General features: G+C 46.3%; 1 protein-coding gene across 1 annotated transcript; it reads left to right on the top strand.

Moving 5' to 3' along the window:
• The first annotated feature begins 7,590 nt into the window (after positions 1 to 7,590).
• Positions 7,591 to 13,102, top strand: FZD4 (frizzled class receptor 4). The gene is given in 3 exon segments (XM_034074609.1): positions 7,591 to 7,843; positions 8,687 to 9,580; positions 9,582 to 13,102. Coding segments are annotated over 3 exon segments (1,461 nt in total). The 5' UTR covers positions 7,591 to 7,711; the 3' UTR covers positions 10,017 to 13,102.
• Positions 13,103 to 20,383: the final 7,281 nt, after the last annotated feature.

Here is a 20,383-nt window from a genome sequence, read left to right as displayed (position 1 = left end):
GGAACAGGTCTTCCTGGTGTATCTATATCCCTTTGTGTATTCACAGGCACTACTGAAGCCGTGTGAGTGCAGCACACTTCACCTCCTGGCAGATGTGGAATTTCTTTCCCAGGAGAATGACCCACCGCCTGCCTAACACAATACAAAGAAGGGTTTTTTCCAGCCGTGCCCTGCAAGTCAATACTGTCTGTTATGTGATTAAACACAGCGTCTCGGCTCACATGGGCTTTTTAGTGGGGAAAAATAGTACGTTTTAAGATCTGTGGCCAGATTCTTCAGCACGCTTGACAGCTCTGGGCTGCTCCAATGACACAGGACAACCTCAAGCCTGCAATAACGGATTGATTCAACCAGCTTGTTGCGGTATTGCTGGAGCAGGGCAAACCAGATGAAGCGTATCAGCAAATCCAGCTTCTCAGCTCTTATGCTACAGGGTTTTTTATCCCAGCCTAACTTAGTTTCCAAGGTTTAAAAATAATTAATTTATTTATTTAAATAATCTTCATGTTTAAAGTAATAAATCAATTGAAATGTTTAGAAGTTTAAAAGCTCAACAGGAGCCAGCAGTGTGAGCTTGCAGCCCAGAAGGCCAACCGTGTGCTGGGCTAAATCACAAGAAGCATGAGCAGCAGGTGAAAGGAGGTGATTCTTCCCCTCTGCTCTGCTCTGCTGAGACCTCCCCCCTTCAGTCCTGCATTCTGGTGGCAACAACACAAGAGAGATGTGGAGCTGTTAGAGAGACTCCAGAGGAGGTCACAAAGATGCTGTGAGGGCTGGAGCAGCTCTGCTCTGGAGCCAGGCTGAGAGAGCTGGGCTGGGGCAGCCTGGACAAGAGAAGGCTCCTGAAGGGGAGACCTTAGAGCAGCTCCAGTGCCTAAAGGGGCTACAGGAAACCTGGAGAGGGGCTTTGGACAAGGGTCTGTAGGGACAGGACAAGGGAAATGGCTTTAACCTAACAGAGGGGAGACTGAGATGAGCTCTTAGGCAGAAGCTCTTCCCTGTGAGGGTGCTGAGGCACTGGCACAGGGTGCCCAGAGAAGCTGTGGCTGCCCCATCCCTGGCAGTGTTCAAGGCCAGGTTGGACACAGGGGCTTGGAGCAATCTGCTCTAGTGGAAGGTGTCCCTGCCCTTGGCAGGGCTTGGAACTGGATGAGCTTTAAGGTCGTTTCCAACACAGCCCATTCAGCGATTCTATGATTTACTTCTTGGATAATACATTTCAGGAGAAAGCACTGTAATAGGCTTTCAGAAACATCTCTCCCATGTGTCTATAATCAGGGTTGTGTGATGTGGGTGACAAATGTATGCAAAGACCAGGACTGGGGCAATCTGGGTGAGTGAGAAGCAGTAATGTAACTCAGCATGCTGTGTGAGGCAGAGAGAGCCCTTCTTCAATCACGTCTGGTGAAATCTGCTACACAGAACGTGCAAAATGCCACCGAGAGCCAAGTACAATGCTGCTTATAGAGAGCAAATACACGGGAAATAACCCCTGATGCTGCCATAGAGTTAAAGCCAAACAGGACACAGAAAGATTTAGTGGGAAAGATGACTCTGCAGAAAGGAAACGAAGCCGTATTTATAAAGCAGGACTCGTGACCCCGCAGAGAAAGAGAGCCCAGCCTGTCATTTTCTACCACAGTTAAATCACGCCTTGTGAGTGATCAGCCTGTTATTTCCAAGGCTTTTGGGCTAATTCGCTATTGCGAAACGAAGTTTCTTCAAATGAGACAGAAAGTGCATTCCTCCTTCACGACTGCGCCCCACGCATGCCAAATCTGAAGTTATAAAACCAGGCTGTTTTGGAGTTATCTGAGCATTAAAAATAAATGGGCCTCAGAACAATTTTCTGAGAAAAAAATGTTCATCATTTTCCAGGAAAAAAAAAAAAAAAAAAAGAAAATCCCTTGGGCTAGGGTCAAATGTGGGAAATCTGAAGCCAAAATGCAAATGTTTGAGCAGTATAGAAGGCAATAATGAGCAGCAGTTTGAGCTGAAAGTCATTTTGGGAGGCAGAAGCACTGACTCCAATGTTCAGGCTGAATTTTGCCTCCACCATGGGTCTGATTTTCAAAACAGGCTACTAATTGTCCCCAAAGGAATTGATTTTCTTGCAGTTGGGCATGAATGGATCTCTGGAGCAGAGTCTTCCTGCGAAGTGTGGTAAAACCAGGCAAGGGATGAGGGCTGGTTGCTTTGGATGGGTTTGTGTTTTAGTATGATGTTTTATAGATGTAGCTACACTGAAAATATCATTGTATGGATGGTTTTGTGTCAGTGGATCCTAAGAGTGGCTTTGCCTAGCAGATGCTTGTCTGTTCTGCTAATCTGTTTGGAGAGGTGTATCAGTCTCTGAGTTACCTGAGAAAAGGGGTTTGGGGAAAGCAAATCAGAAGGAAAATTGATATAAATGGAAATAAAGTTATTTTTAAGCCTAGAAAGAGAAATACATCTATGAAAGCATACTAACACATAGGTGAAGTGATCTTTACGTGGGCACCTTTTATCTTATGGAAGGTACGGCCAGCTTTGCTCTTGGTGCCCCTTGGACCAGTGTGTGTGTGAGACATCTGTGCCTGCTGGATTCCTCACTACACACATGAGCTGAGAAGTCCTCTTGAGTTGTCAAACAATTTGATGCTATCTAAATGCAAACAGCTTCTTAAAATGATGCATATTAAGCAGCACTGAAATTTCCTGTTTACAAAGCTATAAACCCGAATTCTGTGGTCTCTGTGCAGACCAAAATATTGACTTTCAGGGGTCATGGAGCAACTATTGACCCATGTTGGCATGTGAGGAATTACGCATATGAATCCAGATATGGGGTCTGTGTGACACAGCTTAACTGCACCAAGGTGCATTGAAGTAAGCTTACAATCATATCTGCATGGAAACAGAGATTAAGAGACCTGCCCTCCACACTCCATTGCTGGCACTCTCTGGGTCTCCCTTTGCAGACCACTCTGAACCACCCCATGCACTTGTCTTATATATGAATATTTTAGATATAAACCCCCCATATTTGTGTGTGCATGTATTTGCATATGTGTATGTGTATATATGCATGCGTAAATGCATATGCAGCTCAATGCACTGTTCTTTTTCCTGGGGTCAAGTACAGCCATGTTCACCTGAAGTGTCATGACAAAACAAACCATTTCTTTTCTGATTGTTACTGGACAATTGAAACGCTGATTATAATCAATAAATACAGCAGGATAATTATAATTTATATCCATAATAATATGGATAATTAATTCCACCCACAATCAGGGAATGGATGTATTTCCTGCTATTAAAAGGGTCAACCTCTCAAAGTGCAGAGGTAAGGAGGGGAAGGAATTTATAGGAAGCACGTGAATAGTAACTAGGAACCCATTTTACAAGTATTACTGGATGCTTGAAAAGCCATCAGTGAATAAAGAAACTGATCTGTCTCAATTAAAAAGTCCAGGTAACTTTATAGAGGGAAAAATTAAAGAACAAATATTCAATAACATTTTAAAGTAGGTAAAGTTATTTAACAAAAGCGCAAATGTGAAACAGTAGAAAGGAGACATTGATTCAGATGAATATAAATGCAAAAGGAATGACAAGAATGTGATAAAATAAACAAAACAAAAAGTGAATGGTCCAAGACAATAGTGTCTTATGTAAACTGAGCCCAAGAGCAAGACCCTAATGGTGCCTGTCCATTACTCAATGGAAGTTGTGGAATTGTCGATAAACAGGTGACAGAAGCAACCAACCCTCATTTTTGTTGTATACTGAAAATACATGGGAGTTGCATGATAGAGGTAACTAATAGCAGTAGTTAACGCATTCTTACAAGTTCAGTGTCCCAAAACAGCTCTAGAAGCTACATGTTTTAAAAGCCCTGTGTGTTTAGATTACTTATATCCAAGGCCTGTAAAAGAACTTTCAGGGATGGTAATTATCAGTCTCCTCTATGGGTGGGAAATCAGGAGCTGCTCTCACCCAGTATCAGACACCTCTTGGTGAGTTTTCACCCTGACAGGTAGAGGTGTTCTCAGAATTAAATTCATCTGACCAAAAGCTGACATTTGGTTTAAGTAATCACATCCTAATGTGGTATCTGTTTTCTAAAGCTCATCAACAGGGTGCTCAAGGTTTCTTCAATCTGCTCCCAAGGCATCGATCCTGGTGCTCGGTGTGATGCTATGGAGTAGGTCATGTCTTTGGAGGTCTAAGTGGGGTGATCTTGTCTAGGACTGTAGAGGGTACCTGCACATTTGATGTGTCACTCCTATGGAAAGCTGAGCCGTGCTCTAATACTACAGCTTAGGCAAATGTTGATGAGTTGAAAACGATCAGAGTTATAAACCTTCTCAGATACCCTGAAAGAAGATGGAAGACTCTTTGAGATGCTGATAAGCATTAGTTATTTTGTAATGCAAAAATATGCCCATAGCTTTAATAAATATACAGAAAACCACATAAAAACTTAAGAGGGAAATAGTAAGAACAAGATGATAATAACAAAACATAAGTAGGGTTTTATGTTCATGTAGTTCCTATTATGTGAGTTGCCTTCTGCAAGTGTCTGCCTCTGACCAGGGGTGCTTAGGCTACTAATTCAGACTTACCCATTAAGACTGCAATGGATGGTTTGGGCTGAAGGTGGTTTTCAAACAGCAAGGTCAAATCTTGCTCCTTTAAAATGAAAACTATGATTAAAGAATTGGAAAAGACACTTTACAGTAAGGAACTCAGGAAGTTCAGTCTGTTTTGTTTGCTGCAGAAAGGTCAAAGGGTGGCTTAATCACAGCCTGACATTAACTATAGGGATAATGTCAGTAACGACTTCTCAACCTGGCCAGCAAAGGGAGAACAAAAGTCAGGGGCTGGAAGCTGAAGATAACTCAGACTAGAACCCAAATGTAATTATTGGCAGCCACAGTAAATAATAATTATCAGGGTGGGTGCTTGATCCTGTAAGGAAAACAACCTCAGAAGCAAAATCAGGCTTATTAAAGGAAAACACACTGTAAATCAGGCACTAAGTGACGAAAGAACATGGCTTGTGATGTGCAGGATTCAGGCCAGCATCTCTCACTGCCCAGTAATCTAAGAACCTATAAACCCTCTATCCGGGAGGTTTCTTAAAGGAGCTATTATGTCCATGCTTATCATGGTGACATTTACTCACTGTTAATACATGCATAAGGTTCAAAGCAGAGTAATTGCCATTTCTCCCAACTCTGACCTCTCATATGATTTTCTCCCATCGCCCTTGTTTTGAAAACTAATTCATGTTATCTAAAAGACTTTGCAAAGCAAACACAGCAGTTTAGCACTTTCTGACATTTATCCCATGCTCTCAAAGAGAAGACAATAGCAGTAGGGTTTCTTTGGGGGGTAAGTGTTGTTCTAAAAAGGTCCTTGTAGCTTTAAAATGTCCCCCTGCCCCTTTACTGAGCCCAAGGACTGGGTCCATGGACCAAGGGTTTTGCTGTAGAAGAGGCAGTAGATGGATTTTTCCATGGGAATTAGGCAAAAGCCCTGCTCTGGTAGCAGCAAACTCTGCTTCAGTGCCTAACTGCACTGCAAATGAAAAGGGTTTTCATATACAGAGACAAAGATGCATAGTTTTTAAGGTCACCATGATCCTCCCTCTAGTCTTCCTGCATAATTAGGAGAAATCAAAAAGAACCAACCAAAACTTCTCCCATGAGAGTCTCTGCCTCCAACTTTTGGTATTTGGCTGTACAGAGGGTGTCCATCACCCATTCCCCACGCTTGCCTCATGTAGGTGATGAATATAGTGGGGCTGGGAACATGTGTAGCACACTGTGTGTGTTCACAGCGTTATCACCCACCCAGATTAGCAGCTGAGCGTGGCTGGTTATGGCTTGTGAGTAAATAAGAGCTTTGCAAGATATGGTTGAGTTGCTGACTCCATCATAGACTCCTTGTGTGACCTTGGGACTGTAGCACTGTCTGTGTTTGAAAAGTTAAGATAATATTGCTTGTCTGCCTCACAAGGATTTTGCGAGGTTAAAGGCACTCTTTATTGGAGCTAGCTGTAAAGTGTTATGGTGATGAGAGCTGTGTAAACATCTATGCTCATGAAACCTCAAATAAAAACACCATCCCGCTTGAGGAAAGCACATTCAAAGCCCATAGATCCCTACAACAAATCACACATCTTAGGGGTGAAAAAATGCTAGTGATGGAGCCACAGAGGGGAAAGGTGAGGGCTGGACTGGGTCTTAAAGGTCTTTTCCAACATGATTGATCCTACAATCCTATGACTGAACACAGAGCACTTCATAGCATGGGGTTTGCTGTGATTTACAATCCCGTGCCTGGAAAGGAGACATAGGCAAGGGCAACCTTAGTCTGTCAGTCTTAGTCTTAGTTATAGCCCACAGATGCAGCCTGGGAATGTCAGGGAGAAGCGGAGGCCCCGAGGTGCATGGGGAGGCATAGCTGCTCCCGACGGACATGCTCAGGAGCACATGCGCATGCCACACACTGTACACGCACAGGAAGAGGTCACTTCACTGGGGCTTTACAAACATTTTCCAAGTGCTTTACAAACAGTTCTCTAATAGATGACATATTTTTGCTGAAGGCACAACCAGCTCAACCAGATTTTATTACAGGTGTAAAATATACCCAGGGAATTTAAGCGCGAACCTCATTTCTCTGCTCTTAATCCCTCCTCCTGCTGACTCGTTAAAGGTCTGTTTAATCATCCGGCCCTTTCCCTCCCCAAATTCACCAGCGTTCCATCCACACTTACTTGTTTTCCGGAGTTTTAAATGGATGCCAGCAGGTACCTAGCAGTGCCCTCCGGGTTTCGTGGCCCCAGTGACAAAACAAACAGCACTAAACCCCAGATGTAACTCTGTGGTGCGATTTAACTCCTTAGAAAGAAAAGGCAGCAGCTCACAAAGCCACTCCAGACAGTTTTAACCCGGCAGAGAAGAAGCTGAGTGCGTCTGGCTGATGAAAGACAGGAGTGAGGGTAGGGCTGTGTGTGGGCAGCTGGATCTGGGGGGGCCCTGGGACCAGCACCCATGCTGGGGAGGCATGGTGGGGATGCTGGGGATAGTGATGATGGGGCACAAGCATGCGGAAAGGGAGGGAAGGGGCTACCTGTTGTGCGGAGAGGGGGCATGGACAAGAACATGCAATCACGGAATGGTTTGGGTTGGAAGCGACCTTAAAGCTCATCCAGTTCCAACCCCCAGCCATGGTCAGGGAACACTTTCCATTGGAGCAGCTTGCTCCAAGCCCGTGTCCAACCTGGCCTTGAACACTGCCAGGGATGGGGCAGCCACAAGGACAACGGGTGACACTGAGGGACAAGGATGGGGGGTGCTGGTGGCGCGGCCCCAGGAGGAGAATGTGGGGGGGGGGGGACACCCTCACCAATAGCATCGGGCTGCAGCGGGAGGGTGCGATGGGGCTCGGGGGGGCGGGGGCTGCAGCGCGGGGCGGGCGCGGAGCCGCTCGTCCCTCCCCTTGGGCCGTTTCTGCGCTCGGAGCTTTAACAGCGGAGCCGCCCCCGGCCCCTTCCCCGTTGTAGCCGGCCCGTGCGGCGCGGCCGGGGCCGGGGGTCGCTGCTCGGCCATGGCGGGGGGGCCGGCTGCTGGCCGTGCTGCTGGCCGGGCTGCTCGGCGGGGCGCGGGGCTTCGGCGACGAGGAGGAGCGGCGCTGCGACGGCATCCGCATCGCCATGTGCCAGAACCTGGGCTACAATGTCACCAAGATGCCCAACCTGGTGGGACACGAGCTGCAGGCGGACGCCGAGCTGCAGCTCACCACCTTCACCCCGCTCATCCAGTACGGGTGCTCCAGCCAGCTCCAGGTGGGTCGGGGGACTGGGGAGAGGGGTTGTGTGTGATTGCGGAGGGGGGAAATGTGTCTGTGTGCGGTGCACGGACTGGCTCATATTCCCCGTTCTTATCGCCCATCCGCATCCCCACGTCCCGTCGCGGCTCTTGGAGCTTTGCTTTCCGAGGGTCCCACCGCTGGAGCCGCTGCTTTCCCAGGCGAAAGGCAAGATCCCGTCCTCCCGACGGGCATGGGTTTCATCAAACAAACCCCAGCTTGTTTCTTGGGGCAGAGCTCCCGAATTAGCACGCGATCCCTCTTACGTTGTCGCGTCACAGAACTGAGGTTATTCAAAGCCCCGAGAAAACAACAGTATTTTATTATCCTTGTACGTATGTGACCTTATGGGAAAAGAAAAAGACATTCTTCTAGGCGGATCATTCAATAAGTGCCTTTTCTTCTGTTTTGTCTGTTAGCTGTAATACCCAGGCAGCGCTAGAACAAATATATGCATTTGTTTAAACCGCTTTAATCTGTTCTTTTGCTTTCCTAAATCACACCCTTGAGGTTTAGTTCTGGCTGAATCCCACTCGCTGTATTGAAACTGATGGGCTAAATTTACACAGAGCTGATCTAGGGAGCAAAATGTTCAGGCTTTGGCTTCAGACCACATTAGAACTGAAAGAAGACAACATTGTTAGGGTTCCCCCCCATTTGTTTTTATTGTTCTTGGTTTATTTGTTTTATGCTGCTTCCTGTTTTTTAAGGCAAAGGACCAAATATTACTGCTAAAAAGGCAATAAAAAGAAAACTTGTTGTATTTCAACCTGTTTGATTTTCCCCTGACGCACTTGTGCTTTCTGTTTCTCCTTCCCAGTTCTTCCTTTGTTCGGTCTATGTCCCGATGTGCACGGAGAAGATTAATATCCCCATAGGTCCCTGTGGAGGCATGTGCCTCTCTGTCAAAAGAAGGTGTGAGCCCGTTCTGAAGGAATTTGGGTTCGCCTGGCCGGAGAGCCTGAACTGCAGCAAATTCCCACCCCAGAATGACCACAACCACATGTGCATGGAGGGCCCAGGAGATGAGGAGGTTCCCCTTCACAGCAAGACCGCCTTGCAGCCTGGAGAAGAGTGCCACAGCATGGGATCTAACTCGGACCAGTACATCTGGGTGAAGAGAAGCTTGAACTGTGTCCTCAAGTGTGGCTACGACGCTGGTCTCTACAGCAGGTCGGCTAAGGAATTCACAGATATCTGGATGGCCGTATGGGCCAGTCTTTGCTTCATCTCAACTGCCTTCACAGTCCTGACCTTCCTGATTGATTCATCCAGATTTTCCTACCCGGAGCGCCCAATCATATTTCTGAGCATGTGCTACAATATTTATAGCATTGCTTATATTGTGAGGCTAACTGTGGGCCGGGAAAGGATATCCTGTGATTTTGAAGAGGCAGCAGAACCTGTTCTTATCCAAGAAGGTCTTAAGAACACAGGATGTGCTATAATTTTCTTGCTGATGTATTTTTTCGGGATGGCTAGCTCCATCTGGTGGGTTATTCTCACATTGACGTGGTTTCTGGCTGCAGGACTCAAGTGGGGCCACGAAGCTATAGAAATGCACAGCTCTTATTTCCATATTGCAGCCTGGGCTATCCCCGCGGTGAAGACCATCGTTATTTTGATTATGAGACTCGTAGATGCAGATGAGCTCATCGGCCTGTGCTACGTTGGGAACCAGAACCTTGATGCGCTGACAGGCTTTGTCGTCGCTCCCACTTTTTACCTACCTGGTCATTGGGACTTTATTCATTGCAGCAGGACTCGTGGCCTTGTTTAAAATCAGGTCTAATCTCCAGAAAGATGGAACTAAAACTGACAAACTGGAAAGGCTGATGGTGAAAATCGGTGTGTTCTCAGTGCTGTACACCGTGCCGGCAATATGCGTCATCGCCTGTTACTTCTATGAGATCTCCAACTGGGCTGTGTTCCGCTATTCCGCGGATGATTCCAACATGGCAGTGGAGATGCTCAAGATCTTCATGTCCCTCCTGGTGGGTATCACGTCGGGTATGTGGATCTGGTCAGCCAAAACTCTGCACACGTGGCAGAAGTGCTCGAACAGACTGGTGAACTCAGGGAAGGTGAAGAGGGAGAAGAGAGCGGATGGTTGGGTGAAACCTGGGAAAGGGAATGAGACCATGGTGTGAGACAAGGACAGCAGCACGGGGGTCTGATTGCCCTCCTGTGAAGGACTGATGGTGTGCGAGCATTGCCGTGTGAAGGCTGGAGTAGAGTAGGGAGATGGTTACACAACCTGCCTCTGGGGAATGGGAGGGAAAAAAAAGCCTGAAGGAATAAACAGCAGAAAGGTCATGCTGCAGATACAATAGCCATAAACCATGCTGCCCAAAATAGGAAAGCCCAGGGAGGCTTTAAAAGCTGTGAAATACCCAAATGTGTTATCTTTATCTTCTTTTTTTTTTAGCAGGATGCAATATGCTGAAGTGTTTAGAAGCTGAGGGACCATAGCCCACAGCTGTGGGATGTTGTTTCCTTTTCATCGTCTTATAGCTAATGGAGGGAAGGTGGTCTGGGGCCAATTCATGGGCTGATTTAGGGTCCGTTTATCAGCCAGGACCTTAGTTAGGTGTCTTCTTTCCGAGTTCAGCATTGTGAAGGAAGTGCTGGCAGAGTTGTGTCTTTATGCCTTTTGCCATAGAATTCTGTTGCTCCCATGTGCTGCACAAGTCAGCCAAGGATCAGGTCCTCCAGCAAATACCAAGTGCACTTTCCAGGTGTGAGAATTGTTACCCATGATGGGTGGGATTTAGAGAGGCATTAGTGAGGGTGATTCTTGTCACCTTAGGGTCTGATAATAGTTCCAACTCATTCGTTTTACCACCTGTAACCTGGCCTGAATTGAGAGCTGGCTCTGCCTTGCAGGGACTGGGACCTCCTTAAGTCCCTTCCCACCTGAATTAATCTGTGGTTCTATCAATATTCCTCATTTTTTAAAAGCTTTACTCAAGGTCATTGTCAGAGTAGAGGAGTCACTGGGACCTGGGAAACAATGGGATTTCTATCACCAGTCTGCCTCCATTCCCATCCCGTCAGGTGCTCCTGCTATTTCCAGTGGGCCACTTTATTCTGCTGCATTTAATAGCTTTAACTAAAGTCTTACATTATAGTGCTCATTCCTCCAAGGAAGAGAAAAATGAGTTGAGGGTCTCTTCAAACAATGCCGGTTTTCTCCAAGTAAACTTATCTGGCTCTCTCTGGAGACCCATTGCATGAAGCAATTAAGTCTTAATATATTTCATTCCATGCGATGGTATCTCTGCAGACGCCAGCCTGGGGAGAAGCGAAATGTTAAGTTCCTTGGCAACCTCATGTTCACACAGATCAGTTGTGTAATTATGTGTGTCAGTTACAATTAAAAGAACATTCTCAGCCCATGACATGGCAGTGCAGCTGACTGCCTCACAATGATGCTCCAATTGCTCCCTGACAGCTATGAAAGGGGGGGGTTAATGTATATTTACATGCAGAATGCAAGCAGGCATTCGGTCCTCAGGAAGGACAAGAGACGTTTCCAGTTTTTGCAAAGGGATCCCAAGAGAAGAGATCCAGCTTCTTGGTGAATAATGTTGTTAAACAGCAACTGTTGAGTTTTCTTATCCTTTCATTTGAGGAGGCATCATCCTGTGCTCACAGGGAGCTTGAACCTTGTGCTGGGGGCTTGTTTGACTAATGAGAAATGTGATGCAGAAGGAAATACCCATAACCACTTAAGAGAACACTGTTCTGATGCTATATCACTTTGAAGGACCTTTGGTTTTATCTGTGTGCCTTAGACTTTTGCTTCATTTATCTCTGTGGACCGTGGTCAGCTGTGGAGCATCCCCCCAGTGCCCCAACTCACCCTTCAAGAGCAGCTAAGAACAGGCACTGCTGTGTTGCCCTCCTCACTTGTCACACAGGTGCCCCATGTGCTTTCCAAGCCACAATTTATTCCAGCTCTGGCCGTGAGCACTAATGTGTCCCAGAAGCGTGCATTGTTTCACTGTTAATGTTGAAACATGTGCTACAGCACTTCTTTTCTTCTCTCTTTAAACAAACCCCAAACAAACCCTAATTGCAGTCTTTGTGGTTGGGCTCCCTCTCCAGCACAACAAGTGACAACTTGACACATTCTGCTCAAGACACACAAGCATTGTCTTGGCCAACCCCACATACCAGCCGAGCCTTTTCATCCTCTCCATAAACTCTCTTGCTATTAGTGTTGGGTTTGGATCTTGTTATTCCTCTGTGGACAAGGAGTTTTACAAGTAGGAGGGCTTCTTCATCGTGCAGTCTTTCTCCTGGGATGTAAAGTCAGCAGCTGTATGTTGGCTTTCCAGGGGTCAGAATGCAGTACGAACCTTTCCGTGTAAGCTGGCATTGGGCTGTGCCAAGGTGTCATGTTCACTTAAGTGTCCTTCACTCTGGAATGGTTTGGATAACTCTCCTGGTCGATACGACCCATGTTTGACCTGACTGATTCAATAAACGGTGTTTTAACCATGTTATGTACACAGGAGTGACTGTTAAGTAGTGTTGTTATCAGATCCCTGCATCTCTGCCTGTGACCCTGTGGACTGACAGATGCCCCTGGTGATGAGAAGTTGGAAGTGAGTTGGATGAGGACAGCACTATGAGAGAGCTGGGGGTTATTCCAATAAAGAGTGTGAGGGTCTCAAATACCATGGGAAGGATGTGGGCTGGAGAGAGACCCTATCTGCTGTTCCTGAAGGAACATCTTTCCCAAGCAGAATGGGAAACACTGTGCTAACTCAAAGCAAATTTAGCTGTTGCAGTAATGAACCATTCCATAAATGTATTCATCCACGTGCACTTCCCTTGCTCTGTTTTGGAGCTCTACAAGTGGGAAGTCACAGTGTGTGTGAAGAGTGGGTATCTCCAACTCCTACTTTCTCTTTTTTCAATGTTGTTATGAATATAAAGCCAAAAACTGTGACTGATCCTGTCTTGGAAGCATGGATGCTGTGGTTGTACAAGAAGAAACTTTACAGTTATCTTCTTTGCATGGGTTCTGCTCCCATCTCCCCCGTTCAGTATGTGTCTTCCCACTGCAGGTATGGAAGCACCTGTTGGAGAGGTACAAGCCTAGCTCTTGTGTTAAACAAATTAGCTCCTTTTCTGAATTTTAAGGAAATAAACACTGATTATTTTGGGGTGTACAGAAAATATATCTTCTTCAATGTATGTACTGTAAATTTCTAATTTATCACTGTAAAAAAAAAAAAGGAAAAAAAAAACAAAACCAAAACCAAACAACTTTGCTATTTAATTTTTATATCAAAATAAAACTTTAACCTCTGAGGATAACTAAGGTGTTCCTGGCAGCCCTCAAGTGCTTGGTGAGTTTGTGTCTTAAATTGGCTTCATGATTGTTGGAAGAGCTTTTTTTCTGCTGAAGGAAGGATTGAAGCGCTAATGCTGCACTGAAAAGATGATCTGAATGGGCTCATCCAGCATGGGTTGGATCTGATTTGTTCATTGCAGGGTAGTTGGACTGGATGACCTTTGAAGGTCCCTTCCAACCCAAATCATTCCATGATCCTATAAATGTGGGTTGCAAGAAAAAGCTGAGAACAAGACATCATTGTGATAACTGAAAGTCTGTCCATGCATCAGGGCTTGCAGGCAGGGTGGATGGAAACCCTTCCAAAGACAGTGCACAGATCTCAGGTGCTGGGGGTGCAACTGGAGCATTGGGCTTGTCTGAGTGTGTCCCCCAAAACTGAGTGGGAATGCAAAATGTAAACAGCCATCTGCTGCTGTGGCACCACCATAATGTGGCTCCTGGGGAGAGCAGAGCATCCTGTAAGGCTCCTTTGTATTTGACATGCTATGGAACACATGCAAACCAAAGATGCACTGACTGGTCCCAGCTGGGGTGTTTGGTGAAGGAGGGAGGGCAGCATCACCACCTGCCTGTTCAGTATATGAGCACTATCAGGGGCTTTTGGAAAGGGGCAAGCAATATTACTATATGCTTGAAATGAGTTTGCTCCTAGGGGCAGTTTCAGCCCTTCAGAGAACACATTCAGTAGAATGTCAACATTTTATTCCACTGTATATTTTTATTATTATGATCAACATTATTGAATGATATTAAACTGTCAGAGGAGAGATTTAGATTGTATATAAGGAAGAAGTTCTTCCCTGTGAGGGTGCTGGGGCGCTGGCACAGGGTGCCCAGAGAAGTGGTAATGGTCCATTCCTGCAGTGTTCAAGGCCAGGTTGGACAGGGCTTGGAGCAACCTGCTCTAGTGGAAGGTTAGAACTGGATGAGCTCCAAGGTCCCTCCAACCCAAACCATTCTGTGACTATGAAATTTAGCTCATTAATGCTCCACTTATTGTATCATTCCCTTTTCTCATTTCTGCTCACAGTTAGCATGTAGGGCATGTACAGTGTCTTCTTGTGTACATCCCTCACCAGTTTCTCTGACGCTGATAGCAGAGTTTGTGACATTAGCCATCATCTAAATCCACTTAACCATCTCCATCACACCGCATTCTGTGTGTGGGATTACTTCATTAGCATAATGTTATTCTAATAAGAACCTAAATCTGACTAGAGTGAGTAATTGTGAGGGTGTGCTGTAAAGAAGACACTAGGAATTATCACCTGTGTATCTGTAGCTAATCAAGTTCTGAAGAGCAGCATCTAAAACTGGTAATAAGAGTGATTTGCTCACGCCTTTGGCAGCTCATCACTGTAATGTTCTCAGGCTGGTGATTAATGAGGTCTCTGAAACTTATAATTAGGAGTCTTTAATGGAGCTACAGTTAAATGTAACAAACATAAAAGAAGAGCTGCTGGGGCTGTTCACACCACCTCAGGCATAGTGCTGGAGATGGTGTTGGCTGCTCTGGGTCTTTCTGATGGCTGCTTGCCTTTAGAGATATGGCCTACATCAGCCATCCCATCACCACCACAGTGACAGTGGATTGCTGGAGTGGCTTCCAGTGGGGGACAAATCAGCCCAGGAGGGGAGTGTGTTTTGTATACAAAACTGACCAAAACCCAGCCTTTATGAGGACCATTTGTGGTTGTTTTGCTATTTAGGGTTGGGGTTTTTTGCTTGCTTGGTTGGTTTTGCTTGGGGTTTAAGTTGTCTTTAAAGAGAGCAAATGCTAAGGAGCTTGCAGCAAAAGAGACCGGAGTTCTGCTGCCAGAAATCAGGAGCATCCTAAGCTCCAGTAATGCGAAGATGTGGTATCATGAGGCCCTGGCTTTGACAGTGGAGTTTCCACCACACCCCCTCTGTCCTCAGCTACTCATTCCCATAACTGTCACTCTTTTCAGCTCCTCCTTCACTTTGCCAGTACAACTGTTTGCAAAGCAGAGCAGCAAAGTACCCAGGTTTAAAACAACCATCAGAGTTTCTGTTTTGTTTTATGCTGGGGGGTTATTTTTAAGGGGAGCAGGGGTCTGGTTAACATTGCCTTGGCTCCTGCAGGCATCATCCTGCACAAGCCCTCTTGCACCATCATCTCCACAAGGCCAGAGCTGTGTCTACCTGCAGGAATGCAGGGATGTATCAGCATCTACCCAACTGCTTCCAGCTTGCCCAGCCTTGGTTGAAATAGCAAAGCCTTCAGTAGAGCTGTTGGTGACTCCCCAAGTGTGATGCTTCCACTGGGACAATCGAGTCCAGCTTTGATCTGCTCATCTGTAAGTGAAAGCCCCATTGCACAGCCCTATAGAAGCTGATGCTCTATAATGCAACCTTTCCATCACACTTGGGCTAATTGGCTCATAACACACACCAGGAGCTTGCAGCCTCTGTCTCAACCTAGGATGGTTCAACTAGACTCCCAAATATTAATGTAGTGTGAATACAAAGTGGAGCTTCTCTTCATGCTTGCAAAGCCAGCGCTGGCTGTGACAGTGATGAGGCAGAGCATGGTCCAGGCTGGAGCTGCGTTGTGCCATCCTCCTGCTGCATCTCACCCAGGAGAATGGACAAGAGGATGGATGCAGACCAAGCAGCTCCCAGCCAGTGATGAGCTGGTGTGTTAGATCCTCTACCACTTGTATTTCCTGCAGCTGGGAAATGATTTCTGGCCAGGAGTCCTGTACATCCTGGCAGGCTCCAGCTGTTGTAACAGCTTTGTGCTGTTAACAACCAGATGTTTTGGTTTACCCTCTGGGAACAGCCTACCAAACAGTCACCACACAGCTGGAAGACACAAAGGTGCCTTAGAGGGGTAGCAGCAACAGCAGAGGACTCACATGCTAAGGTATCACTGAGGAACTGTTCTGTTTCCCTGGGTTTTGGGGCAGGGACCTCAACATGGGCTGGATGTTGGGTACAACACCAGCAAAAACAGGTTGAGCTCCAAAGACAAATGTTGCACATCTCCAAGTTTACTGTCATCGGTAACTGTTGATTTTGCTGCTGTGTTTGCCAGGAACAAAAGTGCTGATAATTAGATCCAATTCAGACTTCACTTTCATGTTGCCCATGCTTAAATCAATGGTTTCAAACCTAAAACTCAAACAATCACCCACGGCTTGTTTAATACACGGGCGAGATAAATATCTTCATTCTGTATTTCCATCAGCGTTTAGCCTGTTTCCTGCCTGGTTCTCTCATTTCCTGAGCTTACTCTGAGGAAGGGAAAAACATCCTTCCTGCACAATGGATGCAAACCCTCTGACAATCTGCTTCTGCAGGATTAAGGTTTAAAACATTATTATGCAGAGGAACAGCCTCGCGTTAAATCTTTTTTATGATGAAGTGTTTTCTTCGGAAGCAACTTGAAGACAACTCTCACTCAATTACACGGTGAGGGATGATAACGGAGGGCCACAGAAAAAGCAGGAATTGAGTCTTTTCAGGGATTTTTCTTGCATTTTCGGGTCTTCTTGCTGTGCGGCAAGGAGCGGCTGACATCTAGCGGCAGCTGCATCCCTCGTCCCAGACCAGCGCCATCCCTGCTCCCTGCGTCTCCAGGACATTCCCAGGAGGCAGATTTCCTTTACATGGCACTAGGGGGCTGGGATGCAAAGGAAGGAGCTCCTGCTGGAATGGGGCTCCTCACCGCTGCCTGCTCCTCAGCCCTGTGCCCTATTGCTCCAGGGAGAGTCAATGCTGCTGTAAACCTTCATAGATAACATCATAAACCAGTTTGGGGTTGGAAGGGACTTTTAAAGATCATCTTGTCCATCTTGCCCTGCAACGAGCAGGGACATCTTCAACCAGACCAGACTGCTCAAAGCCCCATCTAACCTGACCCTGAATGTCTCCAGGGATGGGGCATCTACCACCTCTCTGGGCAACCTGTGCCAGTGTTTCACCACCCTGGCTTTCTTCCTGGCTCCCAACATGGAGCCCATTACATGTGTGTTCAGAGGCAGTGGTGTGCAGGGAAAGGAGGACCATCTATCCCGCATCTCCATGAAGGCTCCAAACCAGCATATGGGTAGGTGAGGGAAAAGCAGGGCATGTAGCTCAGCTGCTGGTGGTGAAGGCTTTGCCCAGCAGCACATTTGTCAGCTCTTGGCCATACATGAGGGTTTGTACCTAAGGAAAACGCTAGCTTACCCTCAGTTTGTTATCAACCTCTCTTTCCTGCTCATTCCTGGGCTCGGGACTGGTGTGGCTACAGCAGGTTGCTGACATTGAAGAAGACCCAATAGTGTTGTGGCACGGCAAAAGGGCCAAAGGGACATGTCCCTGCTCATTGCAGGGGGGGTTGGACTAGATGAGCTTTGAAGGTCCCTTCCAACACAAACCCTTTTATGATTCTATGACCCTGCCATGGCCAGGGAAGCTGTCGGGAGCAGAAATCAGCAGCATGTATACTCCAAAAGGTCACTCCAAGCACTTAACATGGTCTCTTCCTTGACCTCATGCTAGTTGTGTTTAAAAGAAATAGGTGTGGGAGAGCACAGCAGAAAGGAAAGCCTCAAGCTGGAGGTGATAGCTCCTTTCTTCTTCCTGCTGCCACTTGGCAGTGAAAGGAAAGAGCTGTCAGGTCCCAGGCAGAAAGCAAAAGCATTTGCAAGAGAACCACGATAAAGCCATAGCATCTTTTTGACAGGTAGAGAGATGCCTGGAAATGGGAAGAGGGGCTCCCAGAGGAGGAGGGAATATATGCACAATGCTGCAAACATCAGCTGCAGAGGCCCCATGCATGAAGGTTATGACAAACAGTAATACCACTCCTCTCACAAAACAATCATGTTTCTACAGCTGTGGCCTGAGCAGAGCCAAAAGAAGTGAGGATCCATCCCTACTTCCCTGGACAAACGGTTTTATGACTGAAGCAGGGAAAGGGGCAGTTCTCATCCTGAAACACCAGTAACTCATCCTGACAGCATAGGCAAAGCCAGCCCTGGTTTGCTGTGGGGTGAGCTGGGTTTCATTGTTGTGAGTGCACGAGGCCCCTCCTTCTCCAAAATGCCCAAAAGCAGGATGTGCCAGCCTTGGGATGCACCGGGGACACTGCAGAGGGCACATCCCTTCCCCTCTGCTCAGGATATCAGGCACTGACTCTGGACTTGGCTGTGAAAAGTCAAGTCTGGCAGATGTGGCCACCAGCCCAGTCCTCCTTAATGGGTGGCCTTCCCAGTAGCTGTGCTCTGCAGCCCCATGGCTCCCTCCCACAGTCTGGGCTCCCATAAAGAGTCTGCAGCCCATTCCTAAATCTGCTATTGAGCTGTTGTGTCATGTCACAGAGGGGATGACCTGGCCATGGTGGACTAAGAGAGAGCAGGATTCAGGAGTGGGACAGGAGTGATGATAAGATGATAGGGATGATAGGATAGGATGATAGGATAGGATGATAGGATAGGATAGGATGATAGGATGAGAGAGAATGGCCTCAGGTTGTGCCTGGGGAGGTTTAGGTTGGATGTTAGGAACAATTTCTTCACTGGAAGGATTGTGAAGCATTGGAACATTGTGAAGCAAAGGAGAACCCAGGATCTCCTGAGCTGCACCATGTTCTTGTGCTACCATGGTGAGTCCCCTGGGTGCAGAAGAAATAAGAGGCTGGAGAACAAACTGGACTTGGGCCCCATAGAGTAGGGAAAGGCTGAAGGAAGACACCAGAGGCAAAAAACTCCTTGCTGAAAGGTTTTCAGTACATGCAACCATTCACACAGTGCATGTCTGTGCACAGCTGACCACAGAACCATAGAATCCTTGAGGCTGGAAAAGATCCTTAAGATCATTGAGTCCAACAGGGCACCTAACACCCTTTACCCCTTTTCATTTATGGATTAATATGCTTTAATCATGTCCTCACATTAACAGGAGCACTTTAAACTGGCACTTGAACAGGACCAAACAAGCATTTCAGCTCAATCTGATACCAGCCTGGAAGTACTTGCCAGCTTCAAGTCGGTATCTTGGGTTCTTGTCTGATACTTTAAACCACCTAACATCTGCTGAAGGTGTGGGGAAAGTGGTTTTGGCTGTGAGTAGAATGTAACATGTTATATCTGTGAAGGTAAGAGCTATTTGGTAAATAAACAGAAAAAGGGAAGTACCATCCTTATAACCACAAGAATGGTTACAATCTGATCGCTATATAAATTGAATTCCTTGAGGGCTGGACCTGGTTCTGGGAGTTCTTCCTGCAATTCAGCACTATGAATCCGTATTTCTATAGTTATCACTTGTAATCCGTATTTCTATAGTTATCACTTGTGATGGGAAAAGAAGAACTCATTTCAGTGTGCATTTGTAAAGCAAATAGAGATTAGAAGGAAAGAAGGCCTTTTGAAGTACCAGACTCTGAGGAGCAAGGAGTGATGGAGACAGGATTGGAGGGGGTATTGCCATGGCACAAGTGTGCGACAACACCATACAAATCCTATTTCTCCTTGAAATAGGATCACATTAGGACAGACATTAATTTTTGTCATTACACTAAAAAGCTGGAGGGGGGTTCCTTATTCTACATAATATGAGTATAACTTCAGTTGGATCAGCTGTTTCACCAATTTTGCTGAACCACAATAATGCATCAAGAGGAAAAAAAATAGATTTCTCTTTAAAACCATTGTTTTTTACTTTTGATTTAAAGTTCTTCAACCTAAATATTGTGGGAATAAATACCACTTGATTGATTACAGCCAAAACATTGACTCTGATCTGGAGTGTTTGCTCAGCGACCAGCCTCAGAGTCCTCTGAATCATGGTTACTCACTTGATGGATGCCAGACCGGTGAGCAGGAGGAAGGCTTCAATACATCATCTTTGATGTTAACCTTGCAGAAACCAGTTCCCAGGAGTGTTTGTGTTAGTTCTGCCTCCGGTGCTTGTGCAAACACTGCAGGACAGGATTCACACTGCTGTCTCTTTACGGCTCCTATTGCAAACAGAGGTTCCTCATCGGCATTGCCAGGCCAAGTCAATGGGCCAGGCAGGGATGAAGGAAAATGCACTTTGTTTGTTCAAACAACTGTTTGAATTAGCAAATATGCATGAAACTTCTGTAACACATTTTGGGGTTGATAAAAAGATAGAAGAAAGCATGCACTGGGT

The sequence above is a fragment of the Melopsittacus undulatus genome, chromosome 2 (assembly GCF_012275295.1).
Source record: "Melopsittacus undulatus isolate bMelUnd1 chromosome 2, bMelUnd1.mat.Z, whole genome shotgun sequence".
NCBI lineage: Eukaryota > Metazoa > Chordata > Aves > Psittaciformes > Psittaculidae > Melopsittacus > Melopsittacus undulatus.
The sequence above is the reverse complement of the archived record's forward strand: the minus strand, read 5'-3'. Positions and strand labels throughout refer to the sequence as shown.